We start from the raw sequence: 19193 nt of genomic DNA on the forward strand, positions 1-19193 counted from the left end.
CATCTGAAGGCTTTCCTGGGGCTGGAGAGTTCACTCCCAAGGTAGTTTTTTTCACATGATTGGCAAGTCATTACTGTCTGTTGGTGGGAAGTCTCAGTTCCCTCTCGTGTGAGTCTCTCCACAGGCTGCTTGAATGTTAATATGGCATGGCAGCTCATTTCCTCCAGAGCAGGTCACCCAAGAGAAACCTAGTAATAAGACAGTGACTTTGAACCCTAGCCTCGGGAGTCACACATCACCGATTCCACCATAATCAGTACATTAGAAATGAATTACTAAGTTGGTCCACACTCTGTAGAAATGGAGTTAGGTTGACTTTTGAAGGGAGGAGTGTCAAAGAATTCGCAGCCATATATTTTTGTGTGTGAATTTTTAATTTTTATTTATTTTTTGATTTTTTTAAGATGCCATTTTGCCAACAACACAATTCTTTTCCAGAATTCTCTTCACAATTTATACTTAGGTTTTGAGCTTTTAGACATATGCATTGCTCTTTTTTAAATTTTCATTTTATATTGGAGTATAGTTGATTTACAATGTTGTGTTAGTTTCAGGTGTACAGCAAAGTGACTCAGTTATACATGTACATGTACATATGTCTATTCTTTTCTGGGATTAACATATACACACTACTATATATAAAATAGATAACCAACAAGGACCTACTTTATAGCACAGGGAACTCTACTCAGTATTCTATAATAACCTTTATGGGAAAAGAATCTGTAGACATATTTTAAAACCACCACAGATGTAGAAAGAAACTTGGATCCTATTTCACTTTATTTATTCATCCATTTAACGAATATTTATTGAACACCTACTATGTGCTAAGATTGTTATGGGCACTGAATAAGGCCTCCCAAAGCGGGTGACACGTGTCAATGCCTGAAAGATGAAAAGAAGAGGGCAAAAGTTTCCAAGCACCTTTGCCTCTGCTGTGTCCATTTACTTCCTACTAACTTCCTGTTCCCTCCTTAACCTCTGTTACTGCCCAGTCCACTTGGAAGTTTACTCAATCTCTGGGTTAAAATTTCCTCAGCAGTAAAAGGATGAGTCTCCTTTTAGCTATAACATTTTCATCTAGAAAAATAGGCAATTTCTTTTAATTATTGAAATATACTTAATAATTTTAGCAGCGTAGAACTGAAAGTAAGAACAAGTGAAATAACAGTGAGCAGTTACAGAGAAATTAATTTATATACCATTTGAAGTTTCTATAATCAGTTTCTACTCTTTAAGCTTACACTCGATCTATGAAATTTCCTAAAGTATATCTTTAGCTGGGTGGTAATATGTTAGACATGAATTAGAGATCTTTGAAATTTTAAAAAAAATTTTTAGACCTGTAAGAATTCCTTTCAAGATGCATTCTTGCATGAGATTTTACTCATGTTTGGTAAATTTACTTGAAGTCCTTTTTTTAATTCATTAGACTCAGTATTGTGCTTAGAGAACAGAATTCCCCAAGTGATATATGCCTGCAGCAAATACACTCTGACTTTTCACACAAACACCACATTTCTTGAGAGGGAGAATGAAAGAAGAATAGAAAAAAATGGCAAAGCACATTTTCTTTTCTTTAGATCTACCGTCTTGATTTCATTAAGGCCTCCTAATTTCCTCTCAGGTCTGTGTGCTTGGGCCTGCGATGCCTTTCTTCATGGTATCAATTGCTAACTCTTTAGTGCTCTGGCAGCATTTTATTCATGCTTCTCTTTCGGCAATTATAGTATGTCTTGTGCTATGGTTCCATATACGTGTAGTCGGTGAATCTGTTATATTTTCTGCTCTTGAGGGCTGGAACAGTATTATGTCCATATTTGTTACTTGGTACCTAGTCCAGTGTCAAGCAGAAAAACTTTAGAACAGATTTGGTGCTATAAAAAAAGACCTTTTTTTGAAGTCCCCATTACAGGAACAATTATTTATGGTGATAGATGGTAGCTAGACTTACTGTGGAGATCACTTCTCAATATGTACAAACAATAAATCATTATGTTATACACCTGAAACTAATATAACATGTTAATTGCATCTCATTTTTTCAAAAGAGACTTTTTGAATTGAATAGTAACATTGACTTTTTTTTTGAATTTTATTTAATTTATTTTTTTATACAGCAGGTTCTTATTAGTTATCTGTTTTATACATATTAGTGTATACATGTCAATCCCAATCTCCCAGTTCATCCCACCACCACCCTCCGCCACTTTCCCCCTTTGGTGTCCATACGTTTGAAATTGACCTTTATGTTAAGATAAAAGTGATTTTGTATGATCATTTCAAGTCATCCGACTGATGAATCTTAATTTGTGTAATAGAAGAATAAGGTTATATGTTCTGGCAAAATTATGTCTGAAAAGTTAAGATTCTGTAAAAATAGGTAATATTGATACTTCTTAGAGTTTTGATCCTTATCCAAAACATTGATTCTAAACCATTTATTACTTTTCATACTGACATTATTTGTCTCTATATAATTTCTTTGAAATGACGTACAGATATCAATAGGTTTATTGCATTAAAATGTTCCCCCAAACTGCAATAAATCTAACATTTGATAGGAAGATTATCAGCTCATGTTCATTCAGTTTTCCCAGATAATCCAATTAGCAAAAAAAAATTTTTTTCTCCAGTGGCTAAAACTTGATTACTGGTTCATATATCATTAATGAAAATAGGAACAACATTTTTGGTAATATTATAAGTGTTTGAATTCTCTAAAATATGATACAATTTCTAGATTTGAAGAAAAGCATTTTAACTTTTTAATAAATCTGAGAAATGTTATCAATAACTAATAACTCATGCAGACTGAAACCACTTCTATCTTTAAGTGGAACATAAATACATGAATACTAAATGACATTTCAAAATCTCAAAACCATTATGTTTCTAATCCTCACTTCTCATCTGAATTATTACAAAAACTTTCTTTCTACTCCTCCAGACTATTCTCTGGCTATTTTCTAATTCATCCTCCCCTCTCTGGCAAATTAATCTCTTTAAAATGCAAATGTGGCCATGTCAAACCCCTGCTTAAAACCCTTCAGTGACACCCAAGAGTTCAGAATAAAATTCAGGTGCCTCAGCGTGACGGATGGGGGCTGATCCCTGCCTGTCTCGGCCTGCTCACCCCACTAGTCACGGTGAATTTTCCAAAGATATGGTCAGGGTTTTCTCCTCTCATGAGGTTTCCTGCCTCTGTGCCTAAATTCAGTGTCTTCATATCTTAGCTCAAACCGAATCACTCCCAGTGTCTTCCAAGTATCACTCCCAGTGTTTCCTTCAGATGTAATTTTTTATCCAGTTGAGTTCTGTGTCCTTTTATGTTCTCGTTATACCCAACACATAACTTTTTTTTTTTTTTTTTTTTTGCGGTACGCGGGCCTCTCACTGTTGTGGCCTCTCCCGTTGCGGAGCACAGGCTCTGGACGCGCAGGCTCAGCGGCCATGGCTCACGGGCCCAGCCGCTCCGCGGCACGTGGGATCTTCTCGGACCGGGGCACGAACCCGCGTCCCCTGCATCGACAGGCGGACTCCCAACCACTGCGCCACCAGGGAAGCCCCATAACTTTTTTTTTTTAAAGAAACTAACTATATATGCGTTCACTGAACTGTAATACAGTAGTTTGGTTACTTGCCCATCTCAGCCTCTGGACAGTGAGCTCCTAATAAACAGGGAGCTTTCATCTCTGAATCACCAAAGCTGAGCACAATGCCTAGCAGTGAAGAGTCACCAAACGCAGTTTTAGTGAATAAATATAAATGAATGGCAAATAATTAATAATTTGCCATGGAGAGGGATAATGTTCAAAATATTTAGTAACCAGTTGGTAGAGGCACCTATTGGTCACCCTGGAATTACCCTAACAACAAATAATGCTGTTCTTGTATGCATACTTCCAGTATCAACCTGGGCTCTGGATCTCTTTGACTTTTTTATATCAAAAAGGAGAAAATGCATATACTTTCATACCTACCTGCAGCCAGACCATTTTAGAAAAACGTGGAGACATAATATATTGGAAAGCACTTGGGTACATGGACACAGGAGCCAATAATCCTGTGTGGTTGACCTATTTATGTGGGAAGATAAAAGCTTTCCTATAAAATTTACAATGGTGTTAAAGTGCTGCCATGCCCTTTCCCAATTACCCAGAGGTGTGCTTCACATTCTCTGGTGGACTAGTTCTTGTTAAATAGCATCAGTAAGTTAAGGAAGGATAATTTCCCACATCTTTAGGACCTGTAGTAAATCTTTACTGCCTTCTCACTTCATACATTTAGTAACAGTAAATAGCTCCCCCTTCTTCTAGCCAAGGTGTTGTCTTAGCTCATGTTACCTTCATCACTTAAATACACTATCGCAAATATTGCAAAAGCTGATTAATCCCTTACTTCCATTCTTGAATCCTGCCATCCCAAACCAAGGCATCTGTGGTCACCAGAGTGAACTTTCCAAAATGCATATGTGATCCCCGCCCAAAACCATTCAGTTGTTCTGCATCACCTAAAACAATGTCCTTGGGGCAGTTTTTAAAATGGAGCTTTTTTAAAAAAGGCATGTACTTTGGCTTCCTGTATGGAGACTACAATTCAGGAGAGGCAAGGTGGTCCCTAGGCATTCTTACAAGTTTCCACAGGAGATTCTATAACACAGCCAGGCTGCGAACCACACATCCACATGATCAAATCCCAGCTCCTTTATGGGGAAGAAGGCTGTCCACGTACTGGCTCCTGTCTGTCACTTCCAGTTCACTTATTAGCTGGGAGACTTTGACCAAGTTACCTAAGTGTTTGAGTTTCAGCTGCCTTATTTCAAATGGGGATAATAATACCAATGTTACAGCACTATTCTAAGGATTAGAGATGATGCTGGGCCATTTAATTTATCATCCAAACTGAGATACTATTAATAATTACTCCAAGATAACTATGCATAAACTTAGACTGTCGTGGGGAAACTGGAGCATGTGGTCATGGTGATTTGAAGCAGTAGAGTCAAAGCATTTCCCACAGTGAATGGCATAGAGCAGAAGTTCAATAAATCATTTTTATTTTTATCGTTCTTTATACGTGCATCCCACTCTGCTGGAAGCCCTTGCATGCTGAGGTTGTGGCACAAGGAGCACATGGTATTCATGATGCCCTCTAACCGAGGGCCTGATCATTTGTCTGTCACTGCCCTTTCCCCACCAGATACTATATGTTGTCAGCCCTGACATTTCTCTATTTTTTATATTTTCCCTTTTCTTTCTCTATTACTCTAGCCCACCATTAATGCTTGCAGGGCCCAGGACAAGACTGCAAAAGAGGTCCACTTACAGTATATTTTTAAAACTAAAAGCTATATGTCAAGCTAATAAACTATAAAATAACTTTCTCCTATCCTCCTACCTTGATAAATATATCTTTCTAGCAATAAGATAGGTCTAAATTTAGACTTCTTAGAAACCTTGGAGTTCGTTCCATGCAGATTGGGGCTGATTTTGCACTCTGGCCCCTCTCCTCTCCTCATCCCCTGCTCCATCCACACCACAAGAGCATCATGTGTAAAGGTGTACACACCCCAGCCTGCACGTTCAAGCTCTGTTCATCTCCTAACTTCCACCCTCCCTCACAAACGACTCTAAGAGTGTGTATTAGACTCCTGTTGCTGCTGTAACAAATTATCACAAATTCAGTGGCTTAAGATAACACAAGTTTATTCTTGTATAATTTTAGAAGTCTGAAGTCTAAAAGCAGTTCTACAGGGCTAAAACCAAGGTGTTGGCCCTTCTGGTTCCTACTTGAGGCTGCAAGTGAGAAGCAGTGTGGTATCTTCTCTCTGACCTCCTGCCTCCCTCTTATAAAAACCTTTTGTGATTATATCAAGCCTACCTGGATAGTTCAGGATAATCTCCCCATCTCAAGATCTTTAACTTAATCACATTTACGAAGTTCCTTTTACCATTAAGGTAACACTTACAGGTTCTGGCAATTAGGATGTGGGCATATTTGGGGGCGTTATTCAGCCTACTGTAGGGTATGCCTACCCGTGGACCCTTGGGAGGATGAACCCAAGGAAGAAATCTGAGCCAGCACTGGAACCACACTTGGGGCTGTGTGGGCAGGAACTCTGGGTGGTTTCGTGTCTGGTGTGTGATCTGGAAGCAGGGGAGCTGCAGGGTCAGGATGGGCATGCCCCTTGGCCCTCTGGATCCCTTGCCCAGCTCAGCTAGAAGAGGTCCGTCTAAAGTTTAGGACCCAGGACAAGAGCCTAGGGATGGCTCATCTCTCTTTTCCCCTATTCATCTGGTAACCACAGTCTATTTCCCTTTCTTCTGATCTACACACAAGATTCTGTCAGAGGGAAACACATAAGCAAATTGTTTTATTCTGTTCAAAGTTCTTTTTGCATCCCTGCCTTTTACTTGTCGTGAAAGAGCCCCATTCCACACCCACTCAATGTTTTTAACCATCCTCACTGGCTTTCCCTTCCTTTGAATCTCTAATTCCATCCTTCCGCCACCTCTTCAGTTCTTAAAATACACAAGGTTTCACCTATTTTCTGTGTTTTAAAAAATATGCTCTCCAGCTAGCAAGTTTTTCCTGAATCCTACAAAATTGTCAGTTCATTCCGTTTGTAATGTTTCTTAGTTTTAAATTTTCCACCATCATTTGAAACGTACAGATTTTCTTTTGTAATCAAATTTAAAGTTACTTTTCGTGTTCTACTTGTATACTCTGTATTTTGCTCTATCTTGACCATTTTGAATAATGTTTCCACACTTATACAAGGTATACAGAAGAATTTTTCAAAAAAGAAAAAAATTTTTCTCTCCTTATAAATTTTTGGAAATACCTGAAGTTTCATCTATGTTTTTACTCATTCTCATTAATGTGTGGAATTTTTAAAGTAATCAACTGTCTTTAAGACTCTGACATAATTTTAAGAGAATGCTATGTTTTGAGAGTTGATGAATTATTTCACAAGTTTTCTTTTTTAAATAAAGTTTTGTGGGTTTTTACCTTAATGAAGTATTATATATTGCAAAGGATCTAATGAAAAGAAAATATGCCAGTTTATACTTAGTTTCAAACTCATGTTACAAAATTTCAGTGCTTTAAAAAAAAAAAACTATGACTACATAACGTTATCATATTACCGTAGTATGTACTCCATGAGGGCAGATGTCTGTCTTGTTTATTGTTGTTTCCCAGTGATGGCCCAGCTACCAGTGCTTGGATTTTTATTAAATAATTGAATAAATGAATATGAGAATTAATGAATGATAGAATTTCAGAATGGCTTTTAAAAAGTAATGTAAAGATGTTCAGTATAAATCATGCTACCTCAAGCAGAACATTGAAATACAGATTTTAAAAGTTTTCAATCAGCTTTGCAATCTCTCAGCTTATTCTGATATGAGTAATAATTTATACTTTTAAGGGTGTTGAAATGTATATATTCAAGATAATCGTCATCTGTTTAAATAGTTTATGAATTGACAAATATAGGTGATACTACATAAATATTACTTTATATAGATATTATATATAATGAATGATATATATTATAGAATTATATAGATACTAAGATACTAAATATCTTTAGTTTTTAACACAGTGTTGGGTGATAAGAAATGTGAATCTCTGGTGCTGAAATGAAGGCAGGAAATGAGGGGGATATTTCTTCCCTTTCTCCTCATTCTTTCAAAAATTGTGTGTGGGAATTGGTTAACTTTGATTTGTCTAGTTTTCTGATGGTAAGTGCATGTATGACTTCTTCAGTGTGAAGGTATGCTATATGTTTCACCATTTCAAAGTTTTGCTTCATAGTATTCTCTCTTTCTTTGTCATGTATTCTTCCCTGGTTTAAACTTTACAAATGGTTGAAGATACCTTTTTCACTGTTTGTCCTCAGAATGGCTTCACTCCTTTATACATGGCTGCCCAAGAGAACCACATTGATGTTGTAAAATATTTGCTGGAAAATGGAGCTAATCAGAGCACTGCTACTGAGGTAAGACACTTGAATTCTTTGATCTTAATGTCCATGTTCTTTGTATCCAGATGCAAAGGGTCTCCATTACCTTTATCCTACGAGTGTTCATGTTACTATTGTAATCTACAACAGTGGCCATGAACGAATGACCCAGTGCACACAGTTCAATGAGTTTATGCCTTGATTTGGGATTCATGTCAATTTATTCTTACGTGAAATCACGCTTCCATCAGTTTGCCATTCTCTAGCTTTTGGGAGCTTTATACTATTCTAAAATCAATTTATAGTAAATTTTATCCATCTCTTTTCATCACTGTTTTATCTTTGTTAGGATCTAATGCAATTCCTTAAAGGAAAGTTTTTTAATGATTAGCAAGAATTCAGAGTTATTTATGTTCACACAATTTCATGAGAAATATGTCATCAGGAAGCTGTTCATATTTTATGAAGTACAAATTATGATATGTGGTTGTGTGACTGATTATGGCAACAACTGAATAGAATGTTCAAAATCAATCCAGTCTCAAAACATTCAGGCCATCTAGGCATAAAAAGGGGTTGGAATGGGCCAACTTAGAACATCACTTTCCTTTTCTTGTGTGTGTTCTCCAATAAGCCGAACCTACTTTGTATTTTCCTTCTCATTTCTGCCTAAACAGATTAAGGAGGGAGTTCAGTGATTGTTTGGAACAGTGATTTTTAAGTGATGCTTAGGATGCTTTAGAGCTTGGAGAAAATGCCTCAGGGGCCACTAGAAGGTTGGGAGTAGGTGACACAGGAGAGGAGGGGAAGAGAGCTCCTTTGGGACATGCCTCTCCTCACCCAAAAGCAACCAGGCTTTAGTTTTCCTATGTCACATTCTGTGGCTCCACGGATAAAATTTTAAAACTCCTGCCCTGGAGTGAAAGGTGACTGGTAGATAGATGGCTGTCACCCAGAAACTATCCTGATAACTTTTAATGTCTAATATGGCCTCCTTTCTGGACAATTAAGTCTTTAGGTGAAATAAACATGAAATCTCTTCTACCCTGCACTGTGGAGAGAGGTCATTTATAATCTGTTAAATTCATGTCCAGGCCCTTTGAGAGAAAACTTTTTATGGAGCCTGGTGATAACTTTCTGACAGCCTACTCTCATTAGTTAAAAACAATCCCAAGACATCACTATTAATGGGACCACATTTCCTGTTTATGACTGGAAAACACGACTGCGTAGTATGAAACGATTTCACGTTCTCTACTAAGCACACACAGATTTTACACTCTTACCACATGAGTACAGCGCGATTTTTATGATTATGATTTTATGACTTTCTGAGACATTAATTCTGTCAATGAGTAGCACGTGAATATCCTCAGGCAAAGCTTGGATAACAGTACGAGACTATATCTCTGCATTAGGACCTCTGAGAAATGTACCAAACCATGGAAATATGCATTTGTTTTACTTTATTTCCTTGAAAGCAGAATCATTTATCTAGAGAAACCTTTACACTACAGAGTTCTACTCACCAAATAGACTTTTCTAGTGTATGATTTAGGGAAATGCTGCCTGACAGCATTGTCAGCTTTCTCAAGACTCCTCCGGTCTGGACCCCTGTAGCATCTCACTCTGCTTCCAGAAATATCCTTTTATGTATGTTGCATCAGTGGAGTCCGTGTTACACTCTGATTCTCAGAGAATTAAAACTGTCTCTTATTTCCACAAAGAAATATGACTGTTGCAAGTAAATCACATGAGGTTTTGAATCCTAGTTTAGACACATATATGCCTCTAAACAAACATATATCTGTTTTGTTTTTTAATCATTTAAATAAGTAAAATTAATTTTCCCTGACTGGATATGTATGAACTTAGTTGATTAATTCCATACCACTGGCCCGAATGGTTATCAGGAAATACACTAATGGAAAAATCTTGGCATGTTCCCTTTAGTCTATCATTTTGTGAATGAATAACATCTTCATAGGGCTATATGGTTGATTACTATTTGATCTTTTAGGCTATATTGCTAAATACCTTCTACGGTTGTATGTACATGTATGAATATACCTAAAGAAGACACTTACCCTGAACCCATTAGTAGCCCTAATTTGCAAAACTTAGTTACTAATCAAGACATTGTGACCACTTTAAAAATCAGATAATTGTGAGATCATTCAGTATGGCAATGAAACTCATGTTTGAAAAGAAATATTTAAAGTGTTGAAATTTCCCGTAATTATAGCAATTAGCATTGGTAAATAAATGATGAAAAATTAAGCTACAGATTTTTAATATAGGTTTCCTTTTCATAGAGTTGGTGAAGGTACTTCAAAAATCATTTCAAATCTTTACCCTTCTCCCATGAAGTGTAGGTTAGAATGAAATCCGTGTGGTGGAGGTCCAAAGTTAAATTCTCTCAAAGGAGTTCTCTGTCTGTCCAGTACCATTTTTATAATTCTCTGCTTTCTTCCTTCTTCCTGAATGTTACCAAAATTGAAGGCTAAAAACTTTTTAATTAGGTTCTGTGCTGTCAGCAAATGCCTTGTCTCTAAGAAAAAATAAAGTTCACATTATTTTAATATAAACTATCCCAGTGTTGCAGGGGGGAATCAAATTAAATGTGTGCATGATAATGAGCCTGTTCTTTCCTCCTTCACAGAGGGCTTAATTTGTGCCAAACAAAGTTCTAAATTTAGGCTACTCTCTTTCATCTTACAACACTACATGCTTTACTCTTCCATTCCGTTAAGTAATGTATTTATTTAAAATTCAATTCTAATTTAAAAAATTCAACTCTTACTGTGGTAGTGCATATATGATATGATGCATTTGAGGGAAATGATTTTCCCTCCGAAGTCTACAGTTACCTTTTAAAAAAATACTGTTGAAAACAAATGGAGTAGTTAGATGCTGATAAATTGCCATTGTCTCTGGAATATATTCAATAGATGTACCATATCCAATTGCCCTCATCTCTTCTGTGAATGGAAACATTTAACTGAGACTTATTTTCAAGCTTTTGTGAATTAAAGGAGGTTTTCACATTAACAGAGCCTAGAATATATAGGTATATTTTTTCTACTTATTCATCACCTTTCCATTGCTGAATACTTGTTTCTAGAGAGAAAACATAGCTTCTAATTTTTCTAATGTGGTTATCCATCTACCTCTAAGGCTCCTCTAACTTTGATGATCTTTGTTTTTTGTTTTTTGGTTTTTTTTTGCGGTACGCGGGCCTCTCACTGCTGTGGCCTCTCCCGTTGCGGAGCACAGGCTCCGGACGTGCAGGCTCAGCGGCCATGGCTCACGGGCCTAGCCGCTCCGCGGCATGTGGGATCTTCCCGGACCGGGGCACGAACCCGTGTCCCCTGCAGCGGCAGGTGGACTCTCAACCACTGCGCCACCAGGGAAGCCCCGATCTTTGTTATTTTTTTAATTGTTTGTTAAGTTTCTAATTGAAAGACTGATTTTCTTTACATTACTTAGCACAATTTTATATCTAAATGATTTAAATAATATACAATTCAGCTAAGTGAAAACTTAATGAATTAGCCTTATTTGCCAAAGAATTTTAGATCATATGATGTCCTAAACTTCCCAAATTAATTGGTAACAGACCATTCCATTAACAGTTGTTGTGAGATATTTAGCACCTTCCAATAGTTAATCATGTAATTTATTTCCCTGTCTTGGCTACCATATCTTTGATTCTCAGTCAGACTTGTTCTCCATTATTTCTACCCTTCCCACATTTTCCTTTCCATAAGCAGGCATTACTTAAGGTTGGTTCTAATTTTTATTTTCATATTCAAAACACATTTGAATACGTCCTGTGTGCATTACGCTTTGTTAGGAAATGCAGATGTTTTAAAAAATAAATAGAATGGATATTTTAAAAAATCTGATGAAGCCAGTGCATAGTACAACAAGTGATGATAATTTGCTTTAATCTTCACAGTAATAATTAATCCTTTCATTTTTCTTGTCAGTCTTCATCATTAATGTGAAAATTAGATGCACTATTTCTTGGAGTTGAATCCCAGGCTTCCAAAAGTTGATGGAAGATTTTTTCTTCTGTTTTACCAGGATGGCTTTACGCCCCTAGCGGTGGCACTCCAGCAAGGACACAACCAGGCAGTGGCCATCCTCTTGGAGAATGACACCAAAGGGAAAGTAAGGCTGCCAGCTCTGCATATTGCAGCTAGGAAAGATGACACCAAATCTGCTGCACTCCTGCTTCAGAACGATCACAACGCTGACGTACAATCCAAGGTAAAAGCTTCATACATTTGTGGAAAGGCACTCTTCGGCCACCAGATTCCTCCTGGGAGATGATAAAGAAGTAGGCCATGGTGATAAGGCAAAATTCCTTCTGGTCATCAAAAGAGAGAATTTACTTTCAGAGGTATTTCAGAAAAAAAGGGGACTGTCTGTTGAATACAGTAAGAAAACAGAAAAAAACCTCAAGATAATTTTCTATAAAAGGTGAGGTTCAGTTTTTTAGAAATCTGCTTATTCATTCTATTTCTATTTGTGGTAAAAAAAATAATAGAAGCAGAATTAGAAAGATATAATTGTATAATGTTATAGTTGTCTTTTTTCAGTAGAATGCATTTTGGCATGCTGGAACAGTATATTCAACTGAGAGAACAGATTGATTGTTTCCTTAATTTTTGCACTGTGTAATATCTTCCCTCTTTTTCCCACACAACACCGCTTCAGATGATGGTGAATAGGACAACCGAGGTACAGTATTGCGGTTATATCAAAATATACCTTGTTTTTATTTTATTTTTTGTCCAATTAGAATAAATGCTCACTAATTTATACTAATGATTGGAATTTTCATTATTAGGAAATTAATTAATTTGGAAACTTTGCCCATAATTAAGGCAAGTGGATAGATAATTCAAAATTTTTAATATAGCATGTATTTGAAGCATTATTTAATCAGTGAAACGTTAAGTAGCTTATTAGAGTAGAGCATGAAACAAGACTCTTCCGTAATATGTATTTTACTAAGTGAGCTTTATTATTAACTTTTGGCCAATAAGAGATGTGACCTCCTTTCTTAATGAGAATTCTCCATTTAGAATTTAGTGAAGTGTAATTTAAGGAGGTTTCTCTGCCACTGTTTCATCCTCTTACCTAATTGCAGTTGCCCTTCTATTCTGTCTTTATTTTTACCACACTGTATATAATCAGTAATGATATTGAGCCTATCATGAGCAAAGCATTTACTTTTATCTTGCTCTTACAATAGTTGTCATGAAATCATCTATTTTCCACATACCTAAATAAGTCCCATCAGTTAACAAAATCAACAGGAGTATTTGGTTCAGAAGCCTCTGAGAGAGAGAGAGAGAGAGAGAGTGTGTGTGTGTGGTATAAGAGGCACTAACACAAACGTTGAAAGTATATTATAAAAATTAACCTATATTATAAAAATTAACTTTCAAAAGCAAGCGACTGCTTATGTAGGTTGATTTTCACTTTGCTGAGGGAATTCTTTAGACTAACATCTCATATGATCACTGGGTTGTGGGCCTATGGGGGTTTTGAGCATTTACACTTAGTATTTACCGAGAGCAGTGTATTTCTAAACCTAATATCTTGTTTATCGACAAATTTACCCATTGAGATGTGAATATACTTGAATTATTCATATCATTTCTTCTGTTCCATATCTGTGTGTGGAACTTAGGTCACAGATTTTTTTTTAAAAGCCCAACTGCTTGGTGAAATTGCTCAAGACTGGAATCATACAAATTGATATATCTTAATTACTGATTTTAATACCTTTCTTTTGTAGGTGATTTTTGGTAATCGTTTACATTTTTTAAAGCAGTATTGGCTCTAATCATTATGCTGAAAGCAGCTATTTGAGTAGATACAGACTGAGTTAGAAATATTTCTTCGGGGACAATAGAATAACAAAGAGGGAAAACCCCTCCCTCAATAGTCCTGTAGGAGGGTGACCTGAGCCTTCCACCTCCACGTTACTCAGGGAAAAGTTCCTCTGAGGGGCTTATACCAGCCTCGTGTTGATCCAAGAGTCACAGCCTGAGGCATCATCATGGATTTTCAATGAGGCTGTGTCAGAAGATAAATTAGTTTATTTCTGCAAATAGGAAAAATAATATTATTATACTTGAATAATTTGAAAATGATTCATCAGCAGTCACTATGTTTTTCTGAAATTAAATTGTAACTTGAATAAAAGATGCATATTCAGGATATAACTGGGTGACAGGAAATATCAAGATAAAAATGAAAAACATCTAGTGAATTATTTCCTAAAATACTAAAGCTTGACATTTTATAAAATAACAGCCAAGTTGTAGACTGATTTTTTTCTTCTATATTGACATTAGTATTTGCCATCATGTAGACACAAAATAAAAATATCATGACCGCAGGAGTAGGATTTGGATTGATAGTTACTATTCTTATTTTGTGTCTTGATTTGCTACAGTCAGAAATTATTTGCAGCTAATTTGGCTGATAGCACAGAGGAATTTCTATTACCTAAGGTATCTGGATGCTTCTTTAGGCCATTTTAAAAATAAAGCCACCAAACTCTATATATCAAGTGAATAGAAAAATAATGGTTGTGATTTAGATAATGTTTCTTAGAAACAGTATTATACACATCAAAGTTCATTTCAAATAAAAGAGAACAATGCAAAGTATCCTCAAAACTGCAGGATTTAATATCCAGTTTTACAGGAACAGTCTTTATTTTTCCTATAATCTTTTATTAAGCAGTGAATATTATGGAGAGCAAGAATAATGCCTCTTTTCATACTTTAATAAGAAAAGAATTAATATGCTTCTACTGTGAAAATGGCAGATTTCTAACTAAATTTTCATTAGAAAAACGAAGAAAGGAAATATGCTTTTCTTCCATTTAAGATTTTCAGACTCATTTTTAAAACATTCTGATAGTAAACTGTTCTCTAATGCTCATGTAATTGATTCAACTTGCTTATTTTATTCTACATCAATCTTATTTTATTGATAAAGTTTGGTTTAATTAACATTCAAAATTGGGTTCCACTTAATTTTTTTCTTTATTTTATATTCATATTAATTCCAAGTATATTGTTTAATTTTTTTAACTTTTTTTTATTATAACAATATAGTCTGACTAAACATAGTTGTTAAAGAGGATAGAAATGTCAGGACAGTGTAAATGATGTAAGATGAATTGTATATGTTCTGTAAGAATTTCTCACAATATTTTCATAGTTCCAAAGATACAACATCAACCAATGCTGTTTTTCATTTTAAAAAACACCCAAACTAAAACACAAACAAATGAAAAAAAGAGAAGTTTTGAGATTTTCTCTGGAGAAAACATTTTTTATTCATAATTATATTAATTCTATGGCTGAAAAAATATGCTGTTTAATCATATCGTTTTGTTCTAAAGCTAAATCAACTCAAGAAACATGGTTTCATACAGATAACAAATCTCATAAATAAATTAATGTAATTGGAAATAATGTTGCCAAGAAATGTAGGATATTTATTTACCTGTTTATATGTTGACTTATTTACCACTAAATTTAAATAATAGCACTGAAACTTAAAAAGTCTTATAAAGCATTTATGATCTGAATTGCATTGTTCACGTATTAGGTAGATGTGATTTTCTTCTCTAATCCAGTGACTGCAACATACAGAGGTGAAATGCTTTACTGACTGTCATTTTCTTTGCTTTCCACAGAGTGGTTTCACCCCTTTGCACATCGCTGCCCACTATGGAAACGTCAATGTGGCAACTCTTCTTCTAAACCGGGGAGCTGCTGTGGACTTCACAGCCAGGGTATGGATTAAAATAGTTTCATTTTATTTTATTTTATTTTATTTTATTTTATTTGGCCATGTGGCCCAGCTTGCGGTATCTTAGTTCCCTGACCAAGGATTGAACCCGGGCCCTTGGCAGTGAAAGTGTGGAGTCCTAATCACTGCACCACCAGAGAATTTCACATTTTACTAAAGTAAACATTAACAATGATAAAGATTTTATTTCCTTTTCCTTACCTGGATTTATCTGTGCTGGAGATATTAGATTTTCCATTTTTTTCCCTTCAAATCACAGGAAGTCGTCACAACCCAACACGTGAAAAATAGTGTGTCAGTTCACATGCACGCAAATCATTTGCAATAAGGAAGATGTTGATTCTGACATCAGTATGAGCAGTTACATTTAAAGGTCACACCACGAATCATGAACAAGCAGCTTCAAGTCGATAAAAAATTAAACTGTTAAAACATTAAGTATAAAATGTATAACTACATTTATAGTATGTCCTAACAGTGACTATAGGGCATACAATTTGACAGGGATTTTTTTTTTTTTTTTTTGGCTATGTTGGGTCTTCGTTGCTACATGCGGGCTTTCTTTAGTTGCGGCGAGCAGGGGCTCCTCTTCATTGCGGTGCACGGGCTTCTCATCGCCGTGGATTCTTGTTGCCGAGCACGGGCTCTAGGCACGCGGGCTTCAGTAGTTGTGGCACACGGGCTCAGTAATTGTGGCTCGCGGGCTCCAGAGCGCAGGCTCAGTAGTTGCAGCGCATGGGTTTAGCAGCTCCACAGCATGTGGAATCTTCCCGGACCAGGGATTGAACCCGTGTCCCCTGCATTGGCAGGCAGATTCTTAACCACTGTGCCACCCAGGGAAGTCCCGGGATATATATATATATTTTTTAATAAATTGAAAATTTGCTCATATGAGGAGTCTTACTGAAATAGTAAAAGCACATTATGTTGTGTTACAGTTTTAATGGTATGCTTTCACTGGAAAGAGTTCACTTACATGACAATTATAAAACTCAGTGTACTTAATATGAATCAGTAAATGCAGTACTTGAATATTTGCAAAATCATAACATACCAAAAAATCAGGTACACATCCTTGACCTAATAATGGTATATGATAGCCAAGGAAAGAAATACATATAATTCATGTATATAGTATTTTTGTCCTTAGAAGTCTTCTTCTCTGAAACTACATTGAGTTATTCTCAAGTTTTTCATACTGAATTATTCTGAAGAAGGTGTTTTTAATAATCACTTTTACATTGGGTATTGATATGTATATGTGTACTCTATTTTTAAGCATAGTAAACTTTGGGATCCCAGAATCTTTAAGTACATAAGTGTTATAATAAGAAAGCTAGACTTTAGCCTAGGGCTCTATCTAGGTAGGATCTGAAATTTTGTTTCTATTGAGTATTATGCCAAAGTGCTCCCTTTGTCTCTTGACTGTGATGTGTACATTCAGTACATATGTTGTAGTTATTGACTAACTTAATTATGCAGTTTCATTGCATTTATCATTCTCTACAGCGCTTTGTGTGCTTTTTTTGTTCCTTAAAAATCAAAAGCATTGTGAAACCATAGAAACCTCAGATAAAATTACAAAATAGGTCACAATCTCCTTTGTGCTAATACGAAGCCATCACCATCATGCCCTGTCATACCCAACATGCTCTTGTTTGGTCTTTCCACGGTGTAGAATGGAATCACTCCTCTGCATGTGGCTTCCAAAAGGGGAAATACAAACATGGTGAAGCTCTTACTGGATCGTGGTGGTCAGATCGATGCCAAAACCAGGGTGAGTATCTCTGTTCTTTCAATTTCCTACCATTATTATTTTTTGTATTCTTTTAGCAGACACTTTAAAATACCAGTCCCTAAACACAGGCAATGTGTTTTCAAGGAAATTGCTTTCTTGGATTCGATTTAAACCTCATACAGCATTTAAAGGTTGCACATCATATGTAAAGTGGAATTAATGTTTGCTCGTAAGTGCCTGGAGAAACAGAATGCTAGCCTCTCTCATTGAGACAGTTTTTCAAGTCCTTGCTTATTGATTTTCATGGAACAAAGATCAAAGATTGAACTTACTCATCTCTGATTTGGCTAGCTGTAAGTATCAAGAACCCAAACTCATTTGCATACATTAAGCTATGAGAGTGTGGTTTTTATGTAAAATATTTTAATACATGTTGAAAATCTTTTGCTTCGAACTTTTCAGCTCCTAAATCATTTTTCTTAAGTGGTTATGCTATAGGGATCTGAGCAGGAGATCTCCTATTATGCTTATGGAAAAAAAGGCATATTTATTATGTTGCACTTTTACTCATGTCAACTCGCTAAGAGGCAGTGCCCTTCATTCATTTCAAACTTGTTGAGTTAAATATAATTCTGAGTTTTTACATACTCCCAACAAATAAATAATGAGATAGGCAGGACAGTACACCTGTTGAAAGTGCAGACTTTGAATGCAGATTACCTAATTTCAAAGCCTGCTTCTACTGCTTACAAGCTGAATGACACTGGCAATTTACTTGCCTTCTCTGAGCTTAGGCTATAATACTACCTACTTCATAGGGTCGTTTGAGAATCAACTCTTAGGTATTTTTTAAGTGGCGTTAAGTAAATTACTTAGCTACTCATAATTTTTTATTATGTAATGGAAATTATGCACAATTACTTGCTTAAACATTAAACTAAACTAGTCTTGTACTTTAATATTAATTCTCTGGAGTAGACTTGATTAATCATAGACTTAAGTAAAACTTTAAACATTCCTATTATATAAAATTTTGAAATATATGGTGGAAGAAGTCTGTGAAGTTAGTAGATAGAATATGTCCCTTGTGATATTTTATCTTCACTTTGTTTAATTCTGGGACTTTGCATTCTCATAGTCCAAGGAATAAGGATCTAATTTAATTCCCTTGCAAATCTTGAGGCTAACAAATATTTTGTTTAATAAACCTTATCATCTCTGAGCTTCTAGAAACTACACCAGTCCCAGACTATACATTTTGGGTTTTAATGACCTCAGGAAATGTTGCTTTCTTAATCTCATTTCTCTAAGACATTTGGTCCAGAGCACTTGTGTCATATTATCATGTGGGAGTACTGGAGTGGTTTGCTTTGTCTATCAAGATCTTTGTTGTGGTGTCCATTGTCTTTGCATCAAAATTTTATATGGTTTCTACCCTTTGATTTGATGGCATGCCTTTTCCCTTGCTATGTTGTAGGTGTGCAGAATTTGGAACAATTACATATAATGCTGCATGCTTTGCTTACTTGTTCTCTATATTTAAAGGAAAGAGTTTCTGTACCTCCTCCTTTAAGTACATTTCTAACATAATGAGTCCCTTTACACTCACCTTTCTGTTTCTCTTGAGAC

The 19193-nt window shown here is 35.8% G+C and overlaps 1 protein-coding gene across 11 annotated transcripts in view; it reads left to right on the top strand.

The window, feature by feature from the left end:
- The window catches only part of ANK2 (ankyrin 2), a 242476-nt gene that overhangs the window by 82911 nt on the left and 140372 nt on the right, over positions 1-19193 (top strand). For 8 of the 11 annotated variants that reach the window (XM_082653618.1, XM_082653622.1, XM_082653624.1 and 5 more), the window contains exons 5-9: positions 7913-8011; positions 12065-12250; positions 12701-12724; positions 15711-15809; positions 17505-17603. In XM_082653618.1, the coding sequence (XP_082509744.1) occupies positions 7913-8011; positions 12065-12250; positions 12701-12724; positions 15711-15809; positions 17505-17603 (507 nt within the window). The remainder of the gene's footprint in view (positions 1-7912; positions 8012-12064; positions 12251-12700; positions 12725-15710; positions 15810-17504; positions 17604-19193) is intronic. The other 3 variants (XM_082653621.1, XM_082653627.1, XM_082653620.1) reach the window with 1 other exon arrangement.

The sequence above is a fragment of the Grampus griseus genome (genome assembly GCF_964374135.1).
Source record: "Grampus griseus genome assembly, chromosome: 4".
Classification (NCBI taxonomy): domain Eukaryota; kingdom Metazoa; phylum Chordata; class Mammalia; order Artiodactyla; family Delphinidae; genus Grampus; species Grampus griseus.